This window comes from Protopterus annectens, chromosome 4.part1 (assembly GCF_019279795.1).
Source record: "Protopterus annectens isolate FY-2018-M chromosome 4.part1, PAN1.0, whole genome shotgun sequence".
NCBI lineage: Eukaryota > Metazoa > Chordata > Ceratodontiformes > Protopteridae > Protopterus > Protopterus annectens.
In genome coordinates, this window is record NC_056734.1 from 389,487,482 (window position 1) to 389,510,945 (window position 23,464).

Here is a 23,464-nt window from a genome sequence, read left to right on the forward strand (position 1 = left end):
TCTGTATCCCAGCTGATCTAGTACGTATACTGTACTAGAGGGACCAAGTCCCCAGCTTGACAAAGCCCATGGTCTGAAGGTAATATGGATGGTGGTACAAAAGTTTGCTCTAGAGTTTGACATGATACTCAGCTTATAATATTTAGAAAAGGTATACAAAGAGATGCATGTTGCAGCTTTACAGACATCATCCCTGGACATATTTGAAACATGCTGTTGCTGTTGTGACAGACCTTGGAGAATAAGCCCATGGTTTGAAAAGTAGGGATTAAGTAGCAATATGTGATTCAGTCATGTAACCACATGGACAGAGCAACTTTAGTCATGCTCTTCCTTAGTCTGTTAGGAGGAAGGAAAATGATACATTTAGCCTGACGGAGTCCATGTTGAGTTCAGGCTTGCAGACAGGTGTGACAGGAGCCTTGGATGAGGCACGAGAGGTGTCCCTTCCAAAAAGAGGGGCTAAAGTACAGGAAATCAAACTTACTGGGGCTGGAATGAACTATGAGAAAGACGATGGCTCTGCCAAGTCTAACTTTCAGAGGAGGACATACATACATACATACAGTTGGACCTGGGGGCCAGAGGTGGACTAGAGTGTTTTTGGGAGTATGACCTTGAGGAAAGATTTATGAAAAGACACTGCTGCACTTGGTGTTGAAAGGCAAGGGGAAGAGATTGCAGTAATGCTTCCCTCAGTGACAGAAAAAGCATTTTAATCATAGACATGCATAGGGCTCACTCACGAGGCATTTAAATAGATCTGCTCATTTTACCCACTACACTTTGCATGACCAGGAATATCTTACTGCAACTAGGATGTGCTGTGAGAGTAGATAGGTCATTTTCATTCCTACTCGACAGCTGGAGTAGGATACACGGACACACACACATATATAATTGAAATATGATGGTTGTTTTGAGTGGAGAAATCCTTGTTTTTGGCAATCCAAGCTTGGAGGGGTACCAGTCCTTGCCCTCCAGGAACAAGGACGTAGAGCTGGATATGCCAAAATAAGAAGTTATGTACCTACCATAACGTTCCATGTTAGTTGTCTTCTTCTCGCCTTCTTTCTTGCTGGATGGGTTCGGAGCCGATCCTCGGCTCAGACTCGGCCAATACTAAAGCTCGAGAGCTACTTCCACCGGCTCGAGGCTCCCCATATCCCACAATGCTAGGCGGTAACTCCTCAGATCTCGTTTGAAAGCTAGGCCAAGCAAGAAAAAAGGTCTCCATAATATGGAGAAGGGTAATCCACCTCTATAGGGCTGAATGTAAGGTGACTTAAACCTAACAGAGGAAATATATAGAGGTGGTAAAATAGTGGGAGAAAGATCAAAGTGGTCACAATTTATCTCCTCTAGGTCTGTCCAGGCTAGGGGGAAGGAGGGTGGGACACAAGAAAGAAGGCGAGAAGAAGACAACTAACATGGAACGTTATGGTAGGTACATAACTTCTTAATGTTAAGTTGTCTATCTCGCCTTCATTCTTGCTGGATGGGACCGCATCCCTAGCACCTTGTCCCGGGCAGCCTATCGGAACAGACTCTTGAGGACAGTGGAACCAAAGTTGGCATGGTCTCTGGAGGCTATGTCCAACTTGTAATGAGAAATGAAGGTATGAGGTGAGGCCCAAGTTGCTGCTGAACAAATAGAGTCAATAGGAAGCCTATCCTGAAAGGCTATGGAAGTGGCTAATGCCCTTGTAGAGTGAGCTCTAGGCTTAGAGGACAATTGTTGGTGTCTGATCTCATAAATATAGGTAATCGTAGAAGTAAGCCATCTCGAAAGTGACACTTTAGAGACTGGAAGACCCATCTTGCCTTCCGCATAGGAAACAAACAGCTGGTCTGTTTTTCTGAACTGTTTAGTCCTGTCTAAATAATACCTTAGTTGGCGATGAACATCTAAAGAGTGCAATTTTTGTTCTGACCTGTTGCTATAATTGGGGAAAAAAACTGGAAGATCAATATTTTGATTCAGGTTTGTTTGAGAGGCCACCTTAGGCAAAAAAGATGGATTGGTACACAAGGAAACTCTATCTTTGTGAAAAATCAGATACGGAGGACGACAGCATAGAGCATGAAGTTCCGAAACCCTTCTAGCCGAAGTGATAGCTATTAGAAAAAGCGCTTTCCAAGACAGGAACTTCATAGAACATGAAGCTGCAGGTTCAAAGAGGGGTAGAATCAAAGATGCTAAAACCAAGTTCAGATCCCATGGAGGAGGTGGATCCTTGACAGGGGGCTTAAGAAGAAAAACTCCCTTGAGAAAGGCTTTACAGAGTTTGTGGCACATGACAGAAGACTCTGACACTCCCACATGAAAATTAGATATAGCCACCAGTTGAACTCTGATAGTAGAATGAGAGGAACCTGCTTGGAAAAGTTCAGCTAGGAAATCAAGAATGAGCTGAATAGGAGCAGTAAAGGGGTCTATTTTCTTGGACACTGCCCATAAAGAGAAACGTTTCCATTTGCTGCTATAAATCTTCCGGGTAGAAGACTTATGAGAAGCTATCAGAATATCTCTAACTGAGTGAGATATTAAGGGAAGCCTGGCTAAGGTTGGAATTGGAGGAACCACGCTGTGAGGTTCAAGGTGGGAAGGGATTGGTGCAGTTGACCCGATTGATGGATCAAGAGATCTGGAACTGGATCCAGATGCCATGGTTGCACCAAAAGGTAATGATGGCCCTCGCAATTGGAGAGACCCCAAAAGTTCCTCACCAAAAGGATAAAGGGACTCCAAAATCTGTCATACGCTGCCAGATTGAAGAAACCCCAGCTCTATTCAGTCGCATACCGTCTGCTCAGAGGTGACATGTGCCTGACATACAAGGCCATGTCCAACCCGGAATTAACGGACATGCTCCACCTCAAAAAATCAAAATCCACCAAAACCACTAGAGCAAGTGACTTAAACCTTAGCACGGATATAAATAGGACGTGCTGGAGGGATAGATTTATCACTCCGAGACTCCCTATGCTGTGGAATAGAGTCCCAGTCCATGTGAGGCAGAGCACCTCATTGGCTCTGTTCAAGAGAAATCTTGACCTGTGGATGGGAGATCGTAGGTTTACCCCGGGAATCATCTCTATGTCACTGCTGGACAGAGGCACAACAAACTAATGGTCACAGTACTTTTTCATATAAGGGGTGGCGTAAGCTACAAAACTTTGAGCTAGGCTTATAAATGCCTTAGGGCAGATAGCCTAGTATAAACCTATGAACCTATGAAGAAAGGGAAACCAAACTTGTCGAGGCCAATAAGGGGCAATGAGGATCATTAATGCCTTCAGAGCAATGGCTTTCCGAATCAGCTGAGGTATCAGTGGGAAGGGGGGGGAAAGGCATAAAGGAGCCCCGGAGGCCAATCGTGAGCTAGAGCGTCTCTGATGGGATGACTTGGTAGGGGAAAGAGGGTGAAGAACTCGGTACACTTGCTGTTTTGGGGAGTGGCAAAAAGATCGCAGCAAGGATGGCCCCAAGTTCGAAATCTTCCAATACTGATTTCTTTAGAGACCACTCGTGAGGCATGAGGATTGCTCTGCTCAATCTGTCTGCTATCGCATTGGACTTGCCGTGAATGTGCGTTGCTATTAGGAAGCGCTGAGAAGAGATCGCCCATTGCCACAGTCTGAGTGCTTCTCGACATAAGGGGTAAGATTTGGTTCCGCCTTGTTTGTTGATGTACCACACTACGGACATATTGCCCGTCTGAATTGCTATAGTTCCTTTGGGTAGAGAGTCTTGAAGGGCTTGCAATGCTAGAAGCACTGCTCTCATCTCTAGAACATTTATGTGCAAGTGGCACTCGATCGGCTGCCACGTGCCCTGGACTGTCCTGCCCTGGTAATGCCCCCCCCCACACCCTATCAGGGAGGCGTCCATTGTCAGAGTTGCAGCCGGGGGTGGGGGGGTGAAGGGTCTGCCTAGAAGAAGTTGGGGGGAGGTAACCCACCATAGAAGATGATTCCTGCATGACTGAGTTATGCTGATAGTGTGGGACATTGGTAGAAGTTGAAAGGACCACTGAGTGAAAAGCATCCACTGTAGAATCCTCATGTAATAGCGGGCTAAGGGGAGGAGAGGAATAGCCGCCGCCATAATCCCTAGGACTTTCAAAACCAGTCTGACCTTGTTCTGTCGTAAGAGAATGGAAACCTGCTTGTGAATGTCTGCTACTTTTTGTTCTGCGAGTCTGGCTGACAGACAGACTGTATCTAATCTTGCGCCTATAAAAATAATAGACCGACAAGGCGACAAGACAGACTTTTCGTAATTTACAGAGATGCCTGACAGGTTCGTAAAGTGTAGTCTCTGGCTAAAAGAAGTAGATGCCTGGTGGTGGCAGTCAGAAGCCAGTCGTCTAAGTACGGAAACACCTGGAATCCCTGGCCCCTCAAATGAGCGGCGACCACTGCCATGCATTTGGTGAACACTCGGGGGGGCTGTAGTGAGACCAAAGGGCAGGGCTCTGAACTGAAAATGATTGGCCCCTAGCCTGAAGCGGAGAAATCTCCTGGATTGTCTGTATGTGATAGTACGCATCCTGGAGATCTATAGAGCACATCCAGTTGTCCTGGCCCAGAAAGGGCAGGATGTACTGCAGCGTGACCATCCGAAATTTCATTTTCTTGACAAACTTGTTCAAGTTGCTGAGATCCAAAATGGGTCTCCAGTTCCCTGTTTTTTTTGGAACCAAAAAGAATTTTGGAGTAAATTCCGGATCCTTGTTGGTCTGCTGGAACTGGTTGAATGGCTCTTTTTGCTAGCAGCTTTGAAATTTCTAGTGCTGCTTGTTCCCTTTGACTGGGTGGAACGTCTGGAAGGGATTTTCCGGACTGTTTTGGGATGCGAATAAAAGGGATTCTGAAGCCTTCGGATATGATAGACTGTACCCACTTGTCTTGAGTAAGGGTGAGCCAGGCTTTTGGGTACAGAGATAATCTTCCCCCGACTGCCTCCGAAGGTAGACAGTCGGGCAACCCCTCAGGGGTGCTGAAAGGGTTTGTCAGAGAAAGTTTCTCTACTACCCTGATTCTGCGGGCCCCCTCTGCCTCTAGGACGGCGTCTATTATTGTTCCTCCCTCTGCCTCTAGGGGGAAAACGACTCTGTGCATCCGGCAAGACTCCCTGTGGTTGTTTGCGGAACCACATCTTCCCCCCCCCTTTCTGACCTTTGGGGTAAGGCCTAGAAGGGGTAGAAAAACGGACTCCGATGGCAGAAAGAGTCTTACCTTCTACCTCGCACCTTGTCAGAGTATCCTTCACTTGTGGACCAAACAGGGATGATCCGTCAAAAGGGGAGTTAGTGAAAGACGCCTTGAAAGGGTCCGCAAAGCTACATAGCCGCATCCAGGCATGGCGACGTAAAGCCACCCCTGTACCTGCGGCTCTGCTCGCTCCATCAGCCGCGTACGAAATCAGGCGCATGGAGGAGTTAACCACTGAATTAAGGGTAGCCAGCTGGGAGTTCATCCTATCTTGAAACCCCGCAGCTGATGGGTCCTTCAACACTTCACTCATTTCCTTGAGCAAGTCCCTCTGGAGACGAGTGAAATGACACAGGTAATTCAGCGAACGCATCGAAAAAGTCACTGATGAAAACATCCGCTTACCGTACCTGTCCATGGTCCTAGATTCCTTATTAGGAGGATGGACAGGCACCGAAGGATCCGCTAATTCCTTCTTGGTGGCAGCAGCCACCACCATGGCATCCACAGAGACACCTTTGGACAAAAACTCCTTGTCTTTGGGGACAGTGATAAATTCGGCCGGCCTCCTAGGGGTGGGTTCCACTGAGTCAGGAGCCATCCAAGCCTTCCTCGCAACCACTTCCATTAGTGGGTCAAAGGGAGGGGACACCCAGGAGGTGGAAGGTTGAGAACCAAACGCCTCAAGGTACACTGATTCGTCCTCTGAAGGGCTAAGGGCTGGCCTATTCCCCCTCTGCTTCAGGATTTCCAGTATGTCTGCAAAGGAGACATCTTCAGAGGGGGAACGGGGGGAACCCTCAGAATTTTCCAAATCAGTGTCAGAGGTGAAAGACTCAGGGGAGTCAATGTGCTTCCTCTTGCACTGTCTCTTCCTAGGGGTTCCTCCGCCAGATCGGGGGAGGCCTCGGAAGAGGAGGAAATTCCCACTGGGGAAACTTGAGGCGCAGATTCTCTATGGTCCAAAGCAAGGGGGTGATAAAAAAAATCACCGCAGGCACTGTAGAGGGAGGAGCTGTTGGAGCCGACTGTGGGGTAGAACCAGGTTCTAATACGCTCCGCATGACCTCAAAGGCACCCCTATCAGGCAGGGCCAGAGGTCTCCACTCTGAAGAGCTAAAAACCTCCCCCGGCACAGACAAGGATGGCTCCGAAGCAGATGTCGGAGCCGAACTAACTAGTGCCGAAGCACCGAGAGGGAGAGCGGGGTCGGACAAGGGTCCGATGCCACTCACCCCCTCGGAGCAGACGAGGGAAGTCCGGCGCCGAGATCCCTCCAAGGAGATCGGAGCAGACGACGGCACCGAAAGGAAAGGTATCGGTTCCGACGCTCCCACAGTCTCGGCTCAGAGCAACACCGGCTCCGAACTCGATAGAGTCGGAGCAGGAATACCTAATGGAACAGGGGCAGCCATTGACTGTTGAGTCGGGCTGTGTAACATCTGGGCCAGTGCCTCGGACTTAAGTCTACTCACCACCCTCTGCAAATCGTGGTCCGAAAGTCTAGAGGACCTAGAGGAGTGTGACCTATGGCTCCGTTCAGACAAGAGCGGTGAGGCTGGAGCCGAATGAACGGAGCCAATAGGAGACCTGGACCTCTTCCTAGTAGTCGGTTCCGACAAAAGTGTCGGAGACGACTTAGACTCGTCTGTCTCGGCTCCCGCCGGAGCTGAGGACACAGTATGTGTAGTAGGTCTGGAATCATCGGCTCCGGCCGGAGCCGATGGTTGAACCATTAAAACGGTCTTAGAACCTCCGGAGGATGGCTCAGACGCTGGAGCAGACTGCCTGGAGGACTTAGAAGGTTTCCCCAACATGGACTGTGTCGGGGGACCCTCAGGCTTCAATAAGCCTCTTAAAATTAGCTTATTTTTACGTTCCTGCAGGACTCTGGGGCTGAAACCATGACAGACAGCACAAGAGTCCTGCAGGTGTAAAGGTCCCAGGCAGTATACACAAGAAGTGTGACAGTCTGTCAGAGACATCTTCTGACCGCACGAGTCACACTTCTTAAAGCCTGAGACCTTCGATTCCTTAGACATCTCTAAGAAAAAACAATAGTGTAACCACTCACACACAGATTACACTAAAATTAAAAAGGTCAATTATTTAAGCCAAAAATTCCCTTAAAAAAAAAAAAAAAAAAAAAAACACAGTCACTCCAACTACTAGGAGGGGTGGGAAGGGGCCAAAAGGCCTAAGGGAGGAACTGCAGGAAGAGTTTTTGAAAAAGGGAATAAAATTGGTAGGGAGAGTAAAACTATTTAATTAACCTAACTAACTATAGAAGGTAACTAAAAGGGGGCTATTTAGCAAAAAAGACTATCTAAAGTAACTGACCTGAAGAGCCGGTTGGAAGAGCAACTCGTCAGCTTAGCGGCAAATGAGATCTGAGGAGTTACCGCCTAGCATTGTGGGATATGGGGAGCCTCGAGCCGGTGGAAGTAGCTCTCGAGCTTTAGTATTGGCCGAGTCGGAGCCGAGGATCGGCTCCGAACCCATCCAGCAAGAATGAAGGCGAGATAGACAACTTAACATCTGAAGTTTCAGCTGCATAGTGATGAACAATAGTGACCAGATATTCCATGTTAAAAGGGCCGTATACTGCCCATGCTCTAAGTATACAAGACAAAAGAAAAGATCAGCTGTGTTAAAGATTCCTTGATTCTTTACTTCAAAGTATGATGAAGGTTTTTCTCATAAAACAGACTTCATATGTTTGAAACAGGACTTTTCTATGCTATAACAAGGGGGCATGTGGGAGGTGGTCAGCCTGATTGGACAAAATGCTTGGGGGTTGTCTGAATAGGGGTTGTGTTTGGTGGGGATGGAATCACCTTATTTGATGAAAGGATCAGAGCCAGCCTGCTCACCTTGTTTTATATGCCTTTACATTTGTCACAGATCTATTACCATAACAATTTAACACACCAGCAGTATTTGAACAGGCTTTGAACATTTTGAAAATCGTTTGCAAACTCAGAACATTAGAAGAGAGTTGCTTGTCGTTTGGCAAGACAAAACCAGAGTATGCGGAGGGTAATAAATAATTTTTAGAACGCCTGACAAGACTTTTCAAGCACGGGCATCACATAATCTTGGCATTAAACCTTTGGCATTTGACCAGAACCTGAAATACCCCACCACCACCACAGTCATCCAATTAGACAATGCTAACCTTTACTAAACTTAGAAAAAGTAATTTCTTAGGTTCCCGCTTTTACAGAGCTGCAGATCTTACACTTTGCTTTCATCTAAGATTGTAAGATGTACCATGGTTCACCAGGACATTGTCCCATCAGAGCAGTTTCAGAGTTCATGGACACTCAGAAATCTTTCAGTACCTGAACCCAAAGTGCCATACACGTACAGGAAACTTCCTAGCTACAATCAGAGATTGTACCCCAGGCTAAAAAATCAGTCAAAAGGGCGCCCATTTTTAAGGGGCTTCTGTATGGAATACCACACCTTGGGTCACCACGTGCTGGTGGAGAGACCTTTTGGATCATACGGGCCCATTTTAATATTTTTGTATAGAGAATGGGGCAGACAGTATGTACAGGACTTTTGCCTTCCAGGTAATCATGATCACTTTTTTAAAAAGATAGTCGTCGAGTTTTAATAGAGACAGTTGTTGAGACCCATTGACAAGATATATATGAAAAGCCAAAAATCTCAAACGGTAATAAATGGATAAAGCCTTGAAAACCAGTTACAAGTAAAAAGCCAACTTTTAAGTGGCAATATCAGAGTGACCCCTGTGTGCAAACCAGTGATCATAAGGCAACCTCAATTTAAAGTGATTTTGCCCACTATGTGAAATACCTCAGATCATTTTAAATTTAGAACATGGCAATTCTTTCCTTGAAGGAAGAAAATATTTCAGGTTCTGGCCAAATACCAAAGGTTTAACTTCAAAATTATGTGATACCCACTCTTAAAAAGCAAAAAAAAAAACACTACCAGGCTTTTCTAATCATTTATAACCCTACGCATACTCGGATTTTGTCCAACCAAACCACGAACAATTCTGTTTTAATGTTCTGAATTAGAAAACAATAGCCAAAATATTCAAAACCTGTTCATATATTGCTGGTATATTAAAAACTACAATGGAAAATGGTCTGGGACTAATGTGAAGACATAAAAAACGAGGGAACACAACACCTCCATGCAAATAAGGTGATGCCATTCCCACCCCCCCCCCTACTTAGATACACCCCCAAGCATCTTGTCCAATCAGGCTGCCTTCCCCCATATCCCCTTGTGGCAGTATTTAAAATGTCTCATTTCAAAAATATGATCTGGAAAATGAACATTCAAGGAATCCTTAACACGGCTGATTTCTTTGTTTTGTCTTGTATACTTGGAGCATAAAAAGTATACAGCACTTTGTGACATAGAATATCTGGTCATCATTGTTCACCACTATGCAGCTTAACTTCATTTTTGGCACAGCCAGCTCTCTTTATGTGCATTTCATATAATATATATACACACACACATACATTTATAATAACAAACATATGTAAAACATGAGTATGCATATATTGCATTATTATATATACTCATTGCATTATTATATATACACAATGCATTATTATTATATATACTCCACAAGGGGGGAGCCACCATGGACCCCGGGAACTATCACCCCATTAGCACGAGCCTGGTCTGCAAGGCCATGGAACTTACCATCATGGAACTTATTAACAAAGACATCGGTAATCTCCAAACTCTGGATCCCACCCAGTTCAGGTTTGTAAAAGGCAGATCGTGTCTCCTAAACCTGATAGACTTCTTTGAAGCAGTCAGCAAAGCCGTAGACAAGGGTAAGGTGGTTCACACAGCCTATCAAGATCTTGCCAAGGCTTTCAACACCATCCCCCACTCTGGAATTATAGATAAACTCACTAAACTAGATATAAATCCCTATGTCACAAGATGGGTTGCCAACTGGCTCACTGACAGAAACTACACTGTGAAAGTAGCAGACTCCAAATCCGACTTCAGACCAGTGACAAGTGGAGTACCACAGGGTTCAGTCCTGGGTCCTCTCCTGTTTGGCATCTACTTCTCTGAAGTACAGGCTAACACAGAAGGTCTTTAGCTAACGAAGCTAGCAGATGACTGCAAACTAGGAGCCATAATCGAAACTCCTAACAATGTGGACATCCTACAAAAGGGCCTCACTGAGACAGATGCCTGGTGTCAAAGCCATGGCCTCAAGCTCAATGCCAAAAAGTGCATTGTCATCCCCTTTGGTAAAAACTCTGTACCCATAACTACAACATAGGCAGTAGTATACTTAACACCGAAAGTGTGATAAGAGACCTTGGGACACAGGTGGACAGTAGTCTCTCCTTTGATAATCACATCGCCACAGTAGTCAGGAAATCCTTCTACGTGGCACACCTCATCACAAAAGGTTTCTCATCCAGAAAAAAAAAGAGAGGTCATTGGTTCCCCTCTACGCATCACTCATTAGACCCATTATAGAGTACAACGCCCCTTTTGGTATGTACCTCACAAGACATCTACAACAACTGGAAAGGCCGCAGAAATACCTCACAAAGAGGATTACCGGCCTCAAACTGGTGCCCTAAGCAGACCGTCTCAAAAAACTCCAGCTTTACTCAGTCGCATATCACCTACTCAGAGGTGATCTCTGCCTAACATACAAAGCTATGTCAAACCCAGAGCTGTTGGACATGCTCCACTTAAAGAAATCCCAATCCCTCAGAGCTACACGCTCTAGGGACCTAAACCTTGTCACCACAATAAACAGAACATGCCGGAAGGATAGATTCCTGTCCCAGAGACTTTCCATACTCTGGAATAAACTACCTATCTATATCAAACAAAGCTCATTAGCACTCTTCAAGAAAAATCTTGATGATTGGATGGGAAATAGGAAATTCACCCCTGGGATCACCTCTGCTCGACAGTGGCACAGGAAAATAATTTTCTTGGGTGGCAAAAGCCAGGGTACCTTTTTGGCTGGGCTTGCTTAGGCCCCAGGGTCGATAGGTTCATAGGTAGGTACTAGGCTATGTGCACCGCAAACACACATGGACGTATACATGTGTACTTTTTTTTTCCTTTTTACAGAAATACATTCCAATCTGTGTAAAGGCGGCTTGACAAAATGGTGTTCAGGTAGTAAAGTTTTCTACGTAACTTATTGCATCATTGAGAATATAGCATATTTAAGAAATGCACTTCTAAAAAAATTTAAGGCAACTTCTCATGTCTTCAAAATTTCTTAAGGAAGTTTTGAATATAAAAACTGCAATGTCACTATAAAGAGAACAAAGACACATAATATTTCTGCCAACAAATATTTAATGTGCTTTTCATATACCAGCAAAAACAATGTACAATTTCAGGGTAAAACGGATCAGCTGAGCTATTGTGCTGCTGCTGATGCAACAGTTTGGGTTGGAGATAGGAAATACTCTAACTTTATCCACAAAGATTCACTAGTTGCACTACACATAAATGCACGTTCTAAAGATGAATCAGTGCTTGCTGGCTTATGTGAAAAAACATCCTTAATAACTGAAGACATGTTTGCAATTATCTGCTCTTGTGGCATATCCAATGTTGCTATCTGAGAAAAAACATAACACTCTCTCTCTACCATGTACTCATGGCTGTTTTTAAAGTGTTCAATCATTTTAGGAATGTCTCGCCCCACTGACCCTCTCTTGCTTTTGGGAAACTTCTTCCTTAGTTTGTTCTTCAGTGGCAACAGTTTTGGTAGCATTTCAGGAACAGCTACATAGAAATCTGCTTGAATTTCATCTTCCAAGATCTTTTCAATAAGTTCGCTTCCACCTACAAACACTGCTCCATGCTTTTCTGCCACTTTGGCCTCCTCTGTATTTTCTGTGAACATAAGAACTTTATTCTTCTCTGCCTTGAAAGGATATGGTAGACAAACAGTGTTGACAAATGGTTCCACTTTTTTCTTTTTTTCCAGATTCATGTCAAGCTTTAAATCAAGGTAGACAGCCTGATTATGATCTGTAAAATCCAGCTGCTGATATCTCTTGAGCAAATCAACAGCTGTTGCAACATCATATATTGGCTTTGGATAAAAGCGAGTTACATATACATCATCGACGGGCTTTGAAGAAATTAGTCCATATGGATTACTTTTGCCTGTATCATTAACTGCCTTTTCAGCCTTTGTTTTATCACCTTTTTTCTTCTTTTGCTGACTTGTGAACCTTTTTGAAGCAGTACCTTCACTGGCATAATACTGCTTCCTTAACATGTAAGAAGTCCAAGTAGATCTCTGGCCACTGTTGTTTAATACAAGGCTGTGACATCTACCTAAAACTTGCTTAAACTGTGGAATTAATGCAGCCATTTTGGTTTCTCTAGTGCAGTACCAAAAGAGGAAGAAAAAAAAAAAAAAGAAAGAAACATTGTGAATAAAACACTGAAAACAGCAACTAAAATACAAATAGAAACACTGGAAATAAAGGAGCACATATTTTATCTTTCTATTGTAATCCATTCAGAATTATTCCAGTGTTTCACATACTGAACGAAGAATACAACAAACTCAATGTAGCATCTTTACAAAGGAGATTACCTGCAAAGTAAGCATTACGAAATATGCTCATCATAAACCTAACTGCAAGCAATACAGTAAATAATAAATCTTTCCTAATTACAACTTAAATCAGCACTTACAAAAATAAATTTTATCTGGAGAGAGAACAATATCCATATAAACAAGATGAAGCCACAGAATAGTTTAGCAGAGAACTTGGCTCAGAATGAAAGAGAGAAAAATGACATAGATCAAATAAAAAGTATTCAAACGCATCGGTTACCAAGAGCTCTCGTTTAAAATGCACATCTATTTTTGTTGTGAAAATTACAGATTAAGCCCAAAACTTTAGTTTAATCAAGTCAAAACACAGACCAAAATAAAGGTTCCATCATTACATTGAAACATATTTCTAGATTCACTTACGATTACTTACTGTGCAACTGTTATGCAAATTCTTTAAGGCTAGGTTTAGTCTACTGTTTTGCTGCTGGCTGTTCCTAGTTTTAGGAAATGTTCTTTTCAGTTTGTCTGGCAAAGGGATTATAAAGACAAGTAGCTAGCTACATACCACAACCAATCAAAATGCATACATCAAGTTTTCTGAAGAAGGGTAATTCTGGGCTGCTCAACTGATAATGAACTATGGGAGGTGACCTTCAAATAGGACTACTGAATCCTGCAAGTATTACAGTAAACTAAAACTGCCATACAGACTTACTCATGCTTGTGATAAACTGCTCTGAATGCCAAAAATGTTAAAATGGCAGTGCTGTAATACTCCTTTAACCATTAAGGAGTATTTAAATATTTCATATCAACATATTATCTAAAAGGTATTGAAGAAAAAAAAAAAAAGACTGAAGGCTCTGCTATAAAAAGTAAAGAGGGTCAGGTTATGCAGATATCAAGTGACAGCAAAGATATAAAAAGCATATGCTAAATGCATTACTGAATACAATATACAATGCTACATTAGCTAGTCTTTGAACAAACCACTAGAAAACACATGAAAGTAAAAAATATAAAAGGTTAGAGCAAGCAAATTAACTTCTTAAAGGTCAGTAGGATGCAAGTTTGACAAGTGAACCTATGAATCTATTCTTCTTTCGGCTTTTCCAAGTTAGGGGTTGCCACAGCGGATCATCTGTCCGCTCAGGATTGGCAGAGGAGTTTTACGGCACCGAGTTGCCAGCCCGGCGCCCAACCTTCTACAGAAGGCACACACACACACAGACCTAGGGCCAATTTAGAGTGTCCAATCCACCTACTGCATGTCTTTGGGATGTGGGAGGAAACTGGAGCACGTGGGAGGAAACCCACGCGACCACAGGGAGGACATGCAGACTCCGCACAGAAGGCACCCCGGCCAAGAATCGAACCGAAGAACCTCTTGCTGTGAGGTGGCAACACTAACCGCTGCACCACCATGGCCGCCCTGAACCCAAGAATCTATTAACATGCATAAATAGAGGAAGTCTTCAACCCAGATGAAAATAAAAAACAGACCACCAGTAAACAGTCAGTGATGTTCTCAACTGGTTGGATTAAAACTCCATAGAAGAAACACACATTTACTACCAACAAAGAAAATCCAAGTGTCAGCAACAGGCCAGAGAGGTAGAAGAACTGATTCTAAGGAAAGTCAGTACCTCAAAAAAATGTGTAGGGAGATGTGCTGCCAACTATTATACTGTTTTTTCATAAGTTAAAATGTCAGTACTTGCCACTAGCATTAGACAGACATGCATAAATGAAAATATGCACAGTTCAGCTGCAAAACCAATATGGTATTTTCTGAAAGGAGTCTGCATATCCTCCCTGTAACTCCATAGGTTTTCTCTAGGTGTGCTGGTTTCCTCCCACATTCCTCGGACATGCTGTAGACCAACTGATCTGCTTAACTGCTCATAGCTGTACATGTCATATGTGAATGTATGTTTATCCAATTAAGAGTTACCATCCTGTTTACTTTCAATGTTTAGCTCCTACTAAGTGCTGAAAAAGGCCCTAGCACCCCAAAAAAACACACATAACCCACTTCTAATCCAGTTCAGGTGTATCAAAAAATGAAGAAAATACACTCCAGTTCTGTGCAAAAAAAGTGCGATACTTTTCTAAAATGAGCATTAAAAGTTAAAGCACCATAAAGAAATCCAGAACAACTCAACTCCCTTCCAAAGGCAAAAATCCAGAACAACTCAACTCCCTTCCAAAGGCAAAAAGTTTCTGCCTCAGGTTGGACAAAGAACAAGTGTGACTTTACACTGTTAAAACTGTCAAATCTGAAGAAAGCTGAAAACACAGTACTGCAAAAAAAGATTTATACAAAAAGAACAAAGTGTATGAGCTTATCTGCCTGAAATGCTATTAGTATTAGCCATTTATGTAGATAACTACATATGCACTTTCAGCTGCAAAATCAATAACAGGGTTAAAAAATGAAAATAAGGTGAAGAATGAAGAAACCATCCATTCACTTATACTGTCCTTTATCCTATCCATGAATAAAGGAGAGCTGAAGCCTATCCCAAAATGAAAAGGGCATAACGCACAGAACAAATTTTGGACAAAGACACCAACCAATTACAAAATGCACAGACACACCCATCCACCTATAGGCAATTTACAGATTACTAGTTCACCTAATGGCATGTGTCTCAAGTACAGAAAAAAGAAAACATAAGCACTTCAACATCCAAGGTCCTCAGTATAATAATATGCAATAGAATACCAGAACAATAAACACAACAAAGCAAGGCTGTGCTGGCAAATCGGTTTTAAGATCTTAACAAAAACAAAGATTCTGACTGGCCAGACTATCTTCTGAATTGGAATTAAAGCAATGTAAATTTGTCAAATTCAATTTCATTACAAATGCATAACAAAACAGAGAAAGTTAGTTAGATGTCATGCCACACATCAAATGAACTAAACTTCATCCACAAATCAGTGAAATAGGGTAGTGCTGAACTGAGCACTTCTGCATGAACTGCATCAGCTGCAGTGAAGCAATGAGCAGCTGCACATGCAAAGTCAGCATGAAAATGATGCAGCCTACAAAAGTGAGCAGAAGACAGCTAAGTTCATACAAATACCATATATTCTGCAGAGAATGGCAGCCTTGGTTCAGTGCTCTCTAGTACGCTGTTTTTGTTTGTCTTGTTGTTCAACTGTAATTAAGTATACTCGTGAAGAACTGTTAAATATCCGGCAATTCATTTCATGCAATTTGACACCGGATTTTTCGCAATTAAGAAATTTTCTGAAGATCCTAGTTGGTGCAGCAGCAGCTGTCAGCAGCAGAGGCAGACACAAGCATTACAAAAGGGGGAAGCGAGCTGGTGCACTGGTTAGGCTGAGACAGAGGATTTCAAACGATATTCCCAAGTTTACATCTGGCAAACCTCCGCTCCCTATGCGGTAACATGGATGAACTGTTACTTCTCAATGAAACTCACAAGGATTTTTCACTTTCTTCTGTACTGTGTTTCACAGAAACCTGGCTAAATGAATCCATTCCGAACTCTGCATTACATTTGCCCGTTTTTCAACTTTACAGAGCAGGCAGAGTATTCGAGACATCAGGAAGAGTAAAGGAGGTGGAATCTGCTTTTATATCAATGAAGGTTGGTACAGTGATGTCACAGTGTTAAGTAAAATGTGTTGCCCTTTCTTAGAAATGTTTTGTGTTAATTGTAGACCTTTTATTCACCTCAGGAGTTCTCATATATTCTGGTTAGTGTTTACATTCCACCTCAAGCCTGTGTGAAGGAGGCACTAAAAAACTGTCTGAATAGATAATGTGCTTGGAGCAGAATTATCCAAACTCCCTTCGATTATTCTGGGGGATTTTAATAAGGCAAATCTCAGCCATGAACTTCTTAAATTTACACAGCTTGTAAACTGTCCTACCAAAGACAGGAACACACTGGATCGTTTATATACAGTGTTAAAACATGCTTATCGTAATGTCCCCTGTGCAGCTCTGGGTTTTTCTGACCACTGATTCATTTGCTTCCTATCTAATAACAGCAAGTTAAAACCTATTAAACCTGTGATCAACACAGCAAGAAGGTGGACTATTGAGGCAAAGCGGAAGCTGCAAGCCTGCTTTGATTGTACAGATTGGAGTGTCTTTAAAGATTCTGCTGCTAACGTGCATGACCTGGCAGACACAGTAACATCTTGTGTCAGCTTCTGTGAAGATGCGTCTCTCCACCAAGACCTATGAAGGTGTGTGTCTCCACTAAGACCTGGTTAAAATTTAACAGCAACAAACCCTGGTTTACTGCAAACTTAAGCAGCTTCGTCAAGCCAAGGAAGATGCCTATAGAAGTGGGGATAGAACACTTTTTAAACAGGCAAGGAACACAGACAAAAGAAATCAAAGTGGCTAAAAAGAACTATTCTGAAAAGCTGAAAAAGCATTTTTTGCCAATGATCCTGCATCAGTGTGGAAAGGTCTACAGAACATTACAAACTATAGGAAACCACCCCTACACTGCAGCTAATTACCAGCTGGCTGATGATTTGAATGCGTTTTACTGCAGGTTTGATAAGCCTGAGGCCACAAATAACAGTGTTGAGACTTGGAGGACTCTCTCTTCTACACGTTCTCACATTCAGCCTGCATTAATTATCTCTGAGGAGGATGTGTATCTTTTTTTTTTTTTTAAGACAGCAAATTAAGAAAGCAGCTGGTCCAGATGGGGTTTCATCCTCCTGTTTAAAAACTTGTGCTAACCAGCTGGCTCCTGTTTTTACTTGGATTTTTAATAAATCATTAGGAGCTGTGTGAAGTTTCCTTATGTTTCAAGCAAGCTACAATCATTCCAACGCCTAAAAGAAACACTATTGCAGGACTGAAGGACTACAGGCCTGTTGCTTTGACATCGGCAGTGAAGACTTTTGACAGGCTATTGTTAGCTTACGTGTTGGATATTACAGATTCCTCATTAGTTTGTTTATCAAGAGAACCGGTCAGTGGACATTGCAGTTAATATGGGCCTGCACTACATCTTCAATATCTTGACAACCCAGGGACATATGCAAGGATTCTGTTTGTAGGCTTCAGCTCTGCATTTAATACAATAATTCCAGAACGTATTCACTTGAAACTCTCCCAGCTTTCTGTTGCTGCTTACACCTGTCAATGGATCACCAGTTTTCTAACCAAAAGGGAAAAGCAGGTGAAACTGGAGAAATTTACATCCAGCTATTGCACGATTAATCCAGGTGCCCCCCAGGGCCATGTGCTCTCCCCACTGCTATTTTCCCTCTACACTTATGACTGCACCTCTAAGGACCACTCTGTCAAACTTATTAAATAAGCAGACGAAACAACCATCATCGGGCTCATCAGCAATGGTGATGAGTCTGCATACAGATGGGAGGTAGAGCAGCTGGCCCTTTGGTGTAGTCAGAATAATCTGGAACTGAACACCCTTAAAACTGTGGAGATGACAGTGGACTTTAGGAGTGGTACTACAATATTATCTTCCCTTTTTATATTTAGTACTGCTGTCTCAGTTGTGGAATCCTTCAAGTTTTTGGGATCTATAATTTGCCGGGACTTGAAGTGGGAGACCAATATAGGGTCCATCATAAAAAAGCACAACAGCAAATGTACTTTTTGTGACAGCTGAGGAAGTTCCACCTTCCACAGAAACTGCTAATTGAGTTCTATACAGCAGTCATTGAGTCTGTTCTCAGCTCATCCATAACAGTGTGGTTTGGATCTCTAATCATGAGAAAAATGGGTTACACTGAATAGTCCGGCCTGCTGAAAATATCATTGGTGCTAGTGTGCCCTCCTTACAGGACCTGTACTATTCATGAAAAGGAAAGGGAAGATAATCACTGACCCTTCACATCCAGGCCATCTTTTTGAACTATTACCATCAGACAGGCATTATAGATTAATGCGCACCAAAACAAGAACATTTTTTTCCACAAGCCATCATGTTCATAAATGGTCAACTCAGCTTATGAGGTTGGGGTATTCTTTTTCCCCAAGCCTCTTGTTTCTTTCAGAGTTTATTTCAGTATGTCTTACATAGAGTTGCACTTTGCACCTTGTATGAATATGTATATTTACTTTTTTGTCTTGTTCTTAATAGTTGCATGTATGTTGTTTGTATTGTTCTTAACAGTTGTATGTATGTTGTTTGTATTGTTCTTAACAGTTGTATGTATGCCATTTATGTAATTCATACCTGGAGAGTCACTGAAACCAAAGTCAAATTCTTTGTATGCGTGCATACTTGGCCAATAAATGTGATTCTGATAATGCAGATGCTCCATTTCAATGCTCTAAGAGGGTTTAGTACGAATGTAATGAGGGGCTGCTTGTCAACTTTAGTACATATTTCACTGTAATCTGTCATCCGCTTTTAGAGTTCTTGGGAGCTCAAACCCCAGGCAGTGAGAGGAGTCTGTTTAGTTGCAACACTTAATAACAATGTGTTCACATTCATACATTAGGCAGATTCTGGAATAGAAATGTGCATCTTTAAAGTAAAGAAAATATACAACATTGTAGATATTATTTTCCCCAAACAGACATCTCAATCTTATTATGGATGGACACAGTGTAGATTTAACAGCACTACAAGTATCAATGAAGCTTTGTAATGCAGAGGTTTGGCAAATAATGGGATCAAAAGAGAATAGTTATCATAACATCATGTACTTGTACAGACATCTGTGAAAACAGCTCTGCAGTTTTGCCAGTTTACTACTATTAGCTCAATTCTGCACAGACTCTTATTTCAACATTGCAGCCAAAGTGTTAAAAGAAGCACAAGGATGACAAGCAGAAATTCAGACCAACTTCCTTCTGCCAACACTGTAGCTTATTGGTCAGCTAAACATTTCTCCTCCATACCTTGAACAGTTTTTCAGAGCATTTCCCAACTTTTAATCTACAAATGGACCAAAGTTACCATTCTGAAGCTTATCAGAGGACATTCCCCTCAACCATGTACACCACACTAATCAACAGGTGTTTTGCCTCAGGGAAACCAATGTTCTCTACTCTTAAATTTCACTGTTGTCTCACATGAATGCTTACAATGGACACCACAAACATTTTTTTCCAAAAGTGATGATACTGCACTGTTTCATGAAATACAATTTTCAACCTCTTAAAATTCTGGCCACAAATCTGTACATGGATACACTATTACTGGATATGGAAAATGCAGTTGGTACACACCAAAACAACATAAGCAATGCAGTTAGTTAAATCCCGAGGAGGAAACTAACGTTAATCAACAGCATGAAGAATGAAACAAACATTAAAGTACGACATGCAGGGCGAGCACTGCACAAAAGTTATCCAGCTATGGGTGCTGGGGCAAAATTGAAGTGAAGCATGTGAAAGCCACATTGATCCATAAAAGTAAAACAGACATGGAGTAACACAAATGCAAATAAATTATCACAGATAAAATTAGTCAAAGCTTTAAACATGACTGAACATAATACATACTCAGAAAAAGTGGTACATGCACAATTTCACTAATAAAGCTGTATAGCCCATTTCTCTTAGCATCACTTTAAGTATACACAAATCTGGAAACAGTTGTGTGTGTTGCTGCACAGCAGAACTACTCTGCTAGTTTGCTTGTGTTTGAGTGGATTCTGCAACCAGAAAACTCACAAGAAAAGATGGGTACATGGTTACAGTCTAGTACAAAGTTTATTGCTTCTCTTCTCACCTGTGAACCTTGACACTGCCTTGAATTGTTTTGTTGTGGTTGGTACTGTGACGCTCCTGTACTGGCTCAGTAATCAAGGAGCCTCAATCCTCACCAGTAAGGGATGTGCACATTGGGAGGATGACAAGTACACACACAGTAAAGTACAATTTCCCTTAACAGCACACAGAGATCAGAGTCAGTCTGGGGCTGGTTTCTCCCTCTTTCTCCAGATCCCCAATAAGGCTCCCCACTGACACAGCTATAGGGTTAAGATCTCAGCTGAGTGGTCAAGCCAAAACCTCCAGCACCCTCTGTCCAACCACTGCTTCGTGTCCCGGCCCAAGTAGCTGAGACACACACACTGAGATTTGATTTATAAATACACAGACACTCCTAAGGAACTCTGGCACAGGTTCACTGGCTATGCCCCCTTCTGCCCAGACTATAAAAGGTAGTAATCACTGCCACCAACCACCCTTACTTATCAGCTACTGTTAGGCCCGTACCAAAGGGTGACCAATCCTACTGTGCGATGTTACTATTATCCAAATTATAAGCGTGTCCAAGACTTTTAAGGCTATTGTTGTGGCCTATACAGTGTCACCAAATACATATGCAAGTACTCTAGAGCTTAAATATGTCTAAACAAACCAGCCACAATTAAAAGGTTTAAATATATTTAATAATAAAATAAAAGATGCTTCAATAGGAGCATTCAAGAAGGATAAGGGGATGTAGCTCAGTGGAAGAGCGCATGCTTTGCATGTATGAGGTCCTGGGTTCAATCCCCAGCATCTCCATAGCATGGGTTGGGAGGGTGGCCTAATGGTTAAGGTGTTTGCCTTACAAACACAAGGTACATGGTTTGAATCTCACAGGGGATAATTGGCTAGGCTTAAAATGGCTCGCAAGGGCAGTTAGCTTAGTACTAACCTATGAACCTATGAACCTATAAGACTTGAAAGGGTCCGCGAGGTCACAAAGGTGCATCCAGGCATAGCGTCTCATAACTATGCCTGAACCCGGAGCTCTAGCCACCCCTTCGGTTGCATTGGAGATAGATTCCAGGGGTTGCGAGCTGCGAGGTAACTTCATCCCTTGCCTCATCAGATCACCTGCCCTGCAAGTGTTCCAGAGAGTTTGGAGATAAAGTCTCCTTGGAGCCTCGTAAAATGTGCCAAGTATTTCAGGGACTCAGTGAAGGTCACTGAAGCAAAGAATCGCTTCCCCAATCTGTCCAAGCTCGGAAGTCTGTTGGGCGGGTGGACAGTAGGGCTCTCCTCAGCAAGATCCTTTTCATGACCACTGCCACCACCATAGTATCGAACAGTACACCACTGGACCAACGCAGATGTTCCTCGGGTGGAGAAAGAATTTTGTCAGGTCCCCGAGGGATCACCTCAACAGAATCAGGGTTCTTTCAAGCACATTGCACCACGAGCTGAACTACCTCGTCTGCAGGCAGGGTCACCTAGGAGGTAGATGGTCAGGCACGGAAAGCCTGCAGAAACATGGACTCCTCGGAAGAAGGGTTAGTGGGCTTCCAATCACCTGTTTCAACATTTCAAGGATGTCCCCAAAGGAGACATTATCAGGGGGTGACCGTGGGGACCCTTCGCAGTCATCAAAATCCAGGTAATCTGTTAGAGACTCCTCAGGTGAGTCTATGTGCTTTCCCTTGCACGATCTCTTCCGTGGGGGCTCCTCAGTGGGAACCTCTGAGGAGGGCTGAGGACGACTCTGAAGAGAGGGCACCCTGCAGCGTGGGTGTGAAGATAGAAGAAGGCTGCCAGCCTAGCCAGATAGAATTATAATTCTGTCATTTGTAAATATTAATGTAAACCATAGGCTTGTTGTTTTAAAATGGAAAAAAATACAGTTACATGTGGAACTGAAAAAAAATGTAACAGTGCACTCTGCTATAAGGAAGCTAAGTCAAACATTTTAGGACTGTCTGATCTTTAAAGTTGGCTCCAGCCTATGTAGATGAAGGAATGCATGCTATTGTTTTAAAGCCAGAATAATGGCCAGAATTTACATGCATAAATGTCCTTAATGGCTTTGCTTCCTGACCTGGTGTGAGCTTACTAAAGAATGTAGCCTGCTAGCCTGGGAACCCCACGAAAGTGTGAAGAATGATGTAATGTGAACCAGGAATGTGATTTTAAAAACAGAGGGAATCGGAGAGCATTAAGCATTTATGTCTTTACCATCCAACTCAGCACGGTCTTGCTCTATATGTAAGTTTATCTTAGACTTGTGCTTTCTCTTAGAAATAGCTAGAAACTAGAAAGAGTAGACTGTGTTTTTCTGTGATGTCAAAACTGTACTACTGAATTATTTTAAGTATTTCTCTGTGATCTCTGAACTCTTGACTAGCTATTTACTATTAAATATTTTTAAATCCTTTTAACTGTGGATGTTTTGTGTAGGAGATAATTTAAGCGCTAGAGTACATTGCATGTATACAGTGATCCTAATAATATTGCACAGTAATAATTGGACACCCTTTGGGTAGCCGATAAATATTAGCTGGGTGGTGGCAGTGATTTCTACCATACAGTCTGGGTAAAAGGGACACAGCTAGAGAACCTGTGTCAGCCTTTCCCGGGAGTGTCCGTATGGTTGTATAAACTCTTCTCAATGTGTGTGTGTGTGTGTGTGTGTGTGTGTGTGTGTGTGTGTGTGTGCGCGCGTCAGCTACCTGGGCAGGGACATGAAGCACTAGTTGGACAGAGAGGGTGCTGGAGGTTTTAGCTTGCCCACTAGGCTGAGATCTGGACCCTATAGTTGTGCCACTGGGGAGTCTTACTGGGGACCTGGAGAGCAAGGGAGCAACTAGCCCCGGACTGACTGCGATCTCAGTATGCTCTTAAGGGAAACTGCACTTTACTGAGTGTATTTATTATCCTTTCTTCCTATACGAGACACCCCTCACTGGTGTTACTGGTGAGGATTGTGACTCCTTGAT

The 23,464-nt window shown here is 42.9% G+C and overlaps 2 protein-coding genes and 1 non-coding gene across 3 annotated transcripts in view; 1 reads left to right on the plus strand and 2 right to left on the minus strand.

Moving 5' to 3' along the window:
• LOC122800879 (tumor protein p63-regulated gene 1 protein-like) overlaps positions 1–23,464 on the minus strand; it is a 1,105,597-nt gene that overhangs the window by 1,057,908 nt on the left and 24,225 nt on the right. The window lies entirely within an intron of this gene.
• Positions 11,548–23,464, minus strand: part of MRPL1 (mitochondrial ribosomal protein L1) — a 35,242-nt gene continuing 23,325 nt past the window's right edge. Inside the window, exon 2 of the mRNA XM_044070209.1 lies at positions 11,548–12,608. Within this exon, the coding sequence (XP_043926144.1) occupies positions 11,630–12,598 (969 nt within the window). The 5' untranslated portion in view covers positions 12,599–12,608 and the 3' untranslated portion in view covers positions 11,548–11,629. The remainder of the gene's footprint in view (positions 12,609–23,464) is intronic.
• Positions 21,222–21,293, plus strand: TRNAA-UGC. The gene has a single exon. It is a non-coding gene; the product is annotated as a tRNA-Ala (tRNA).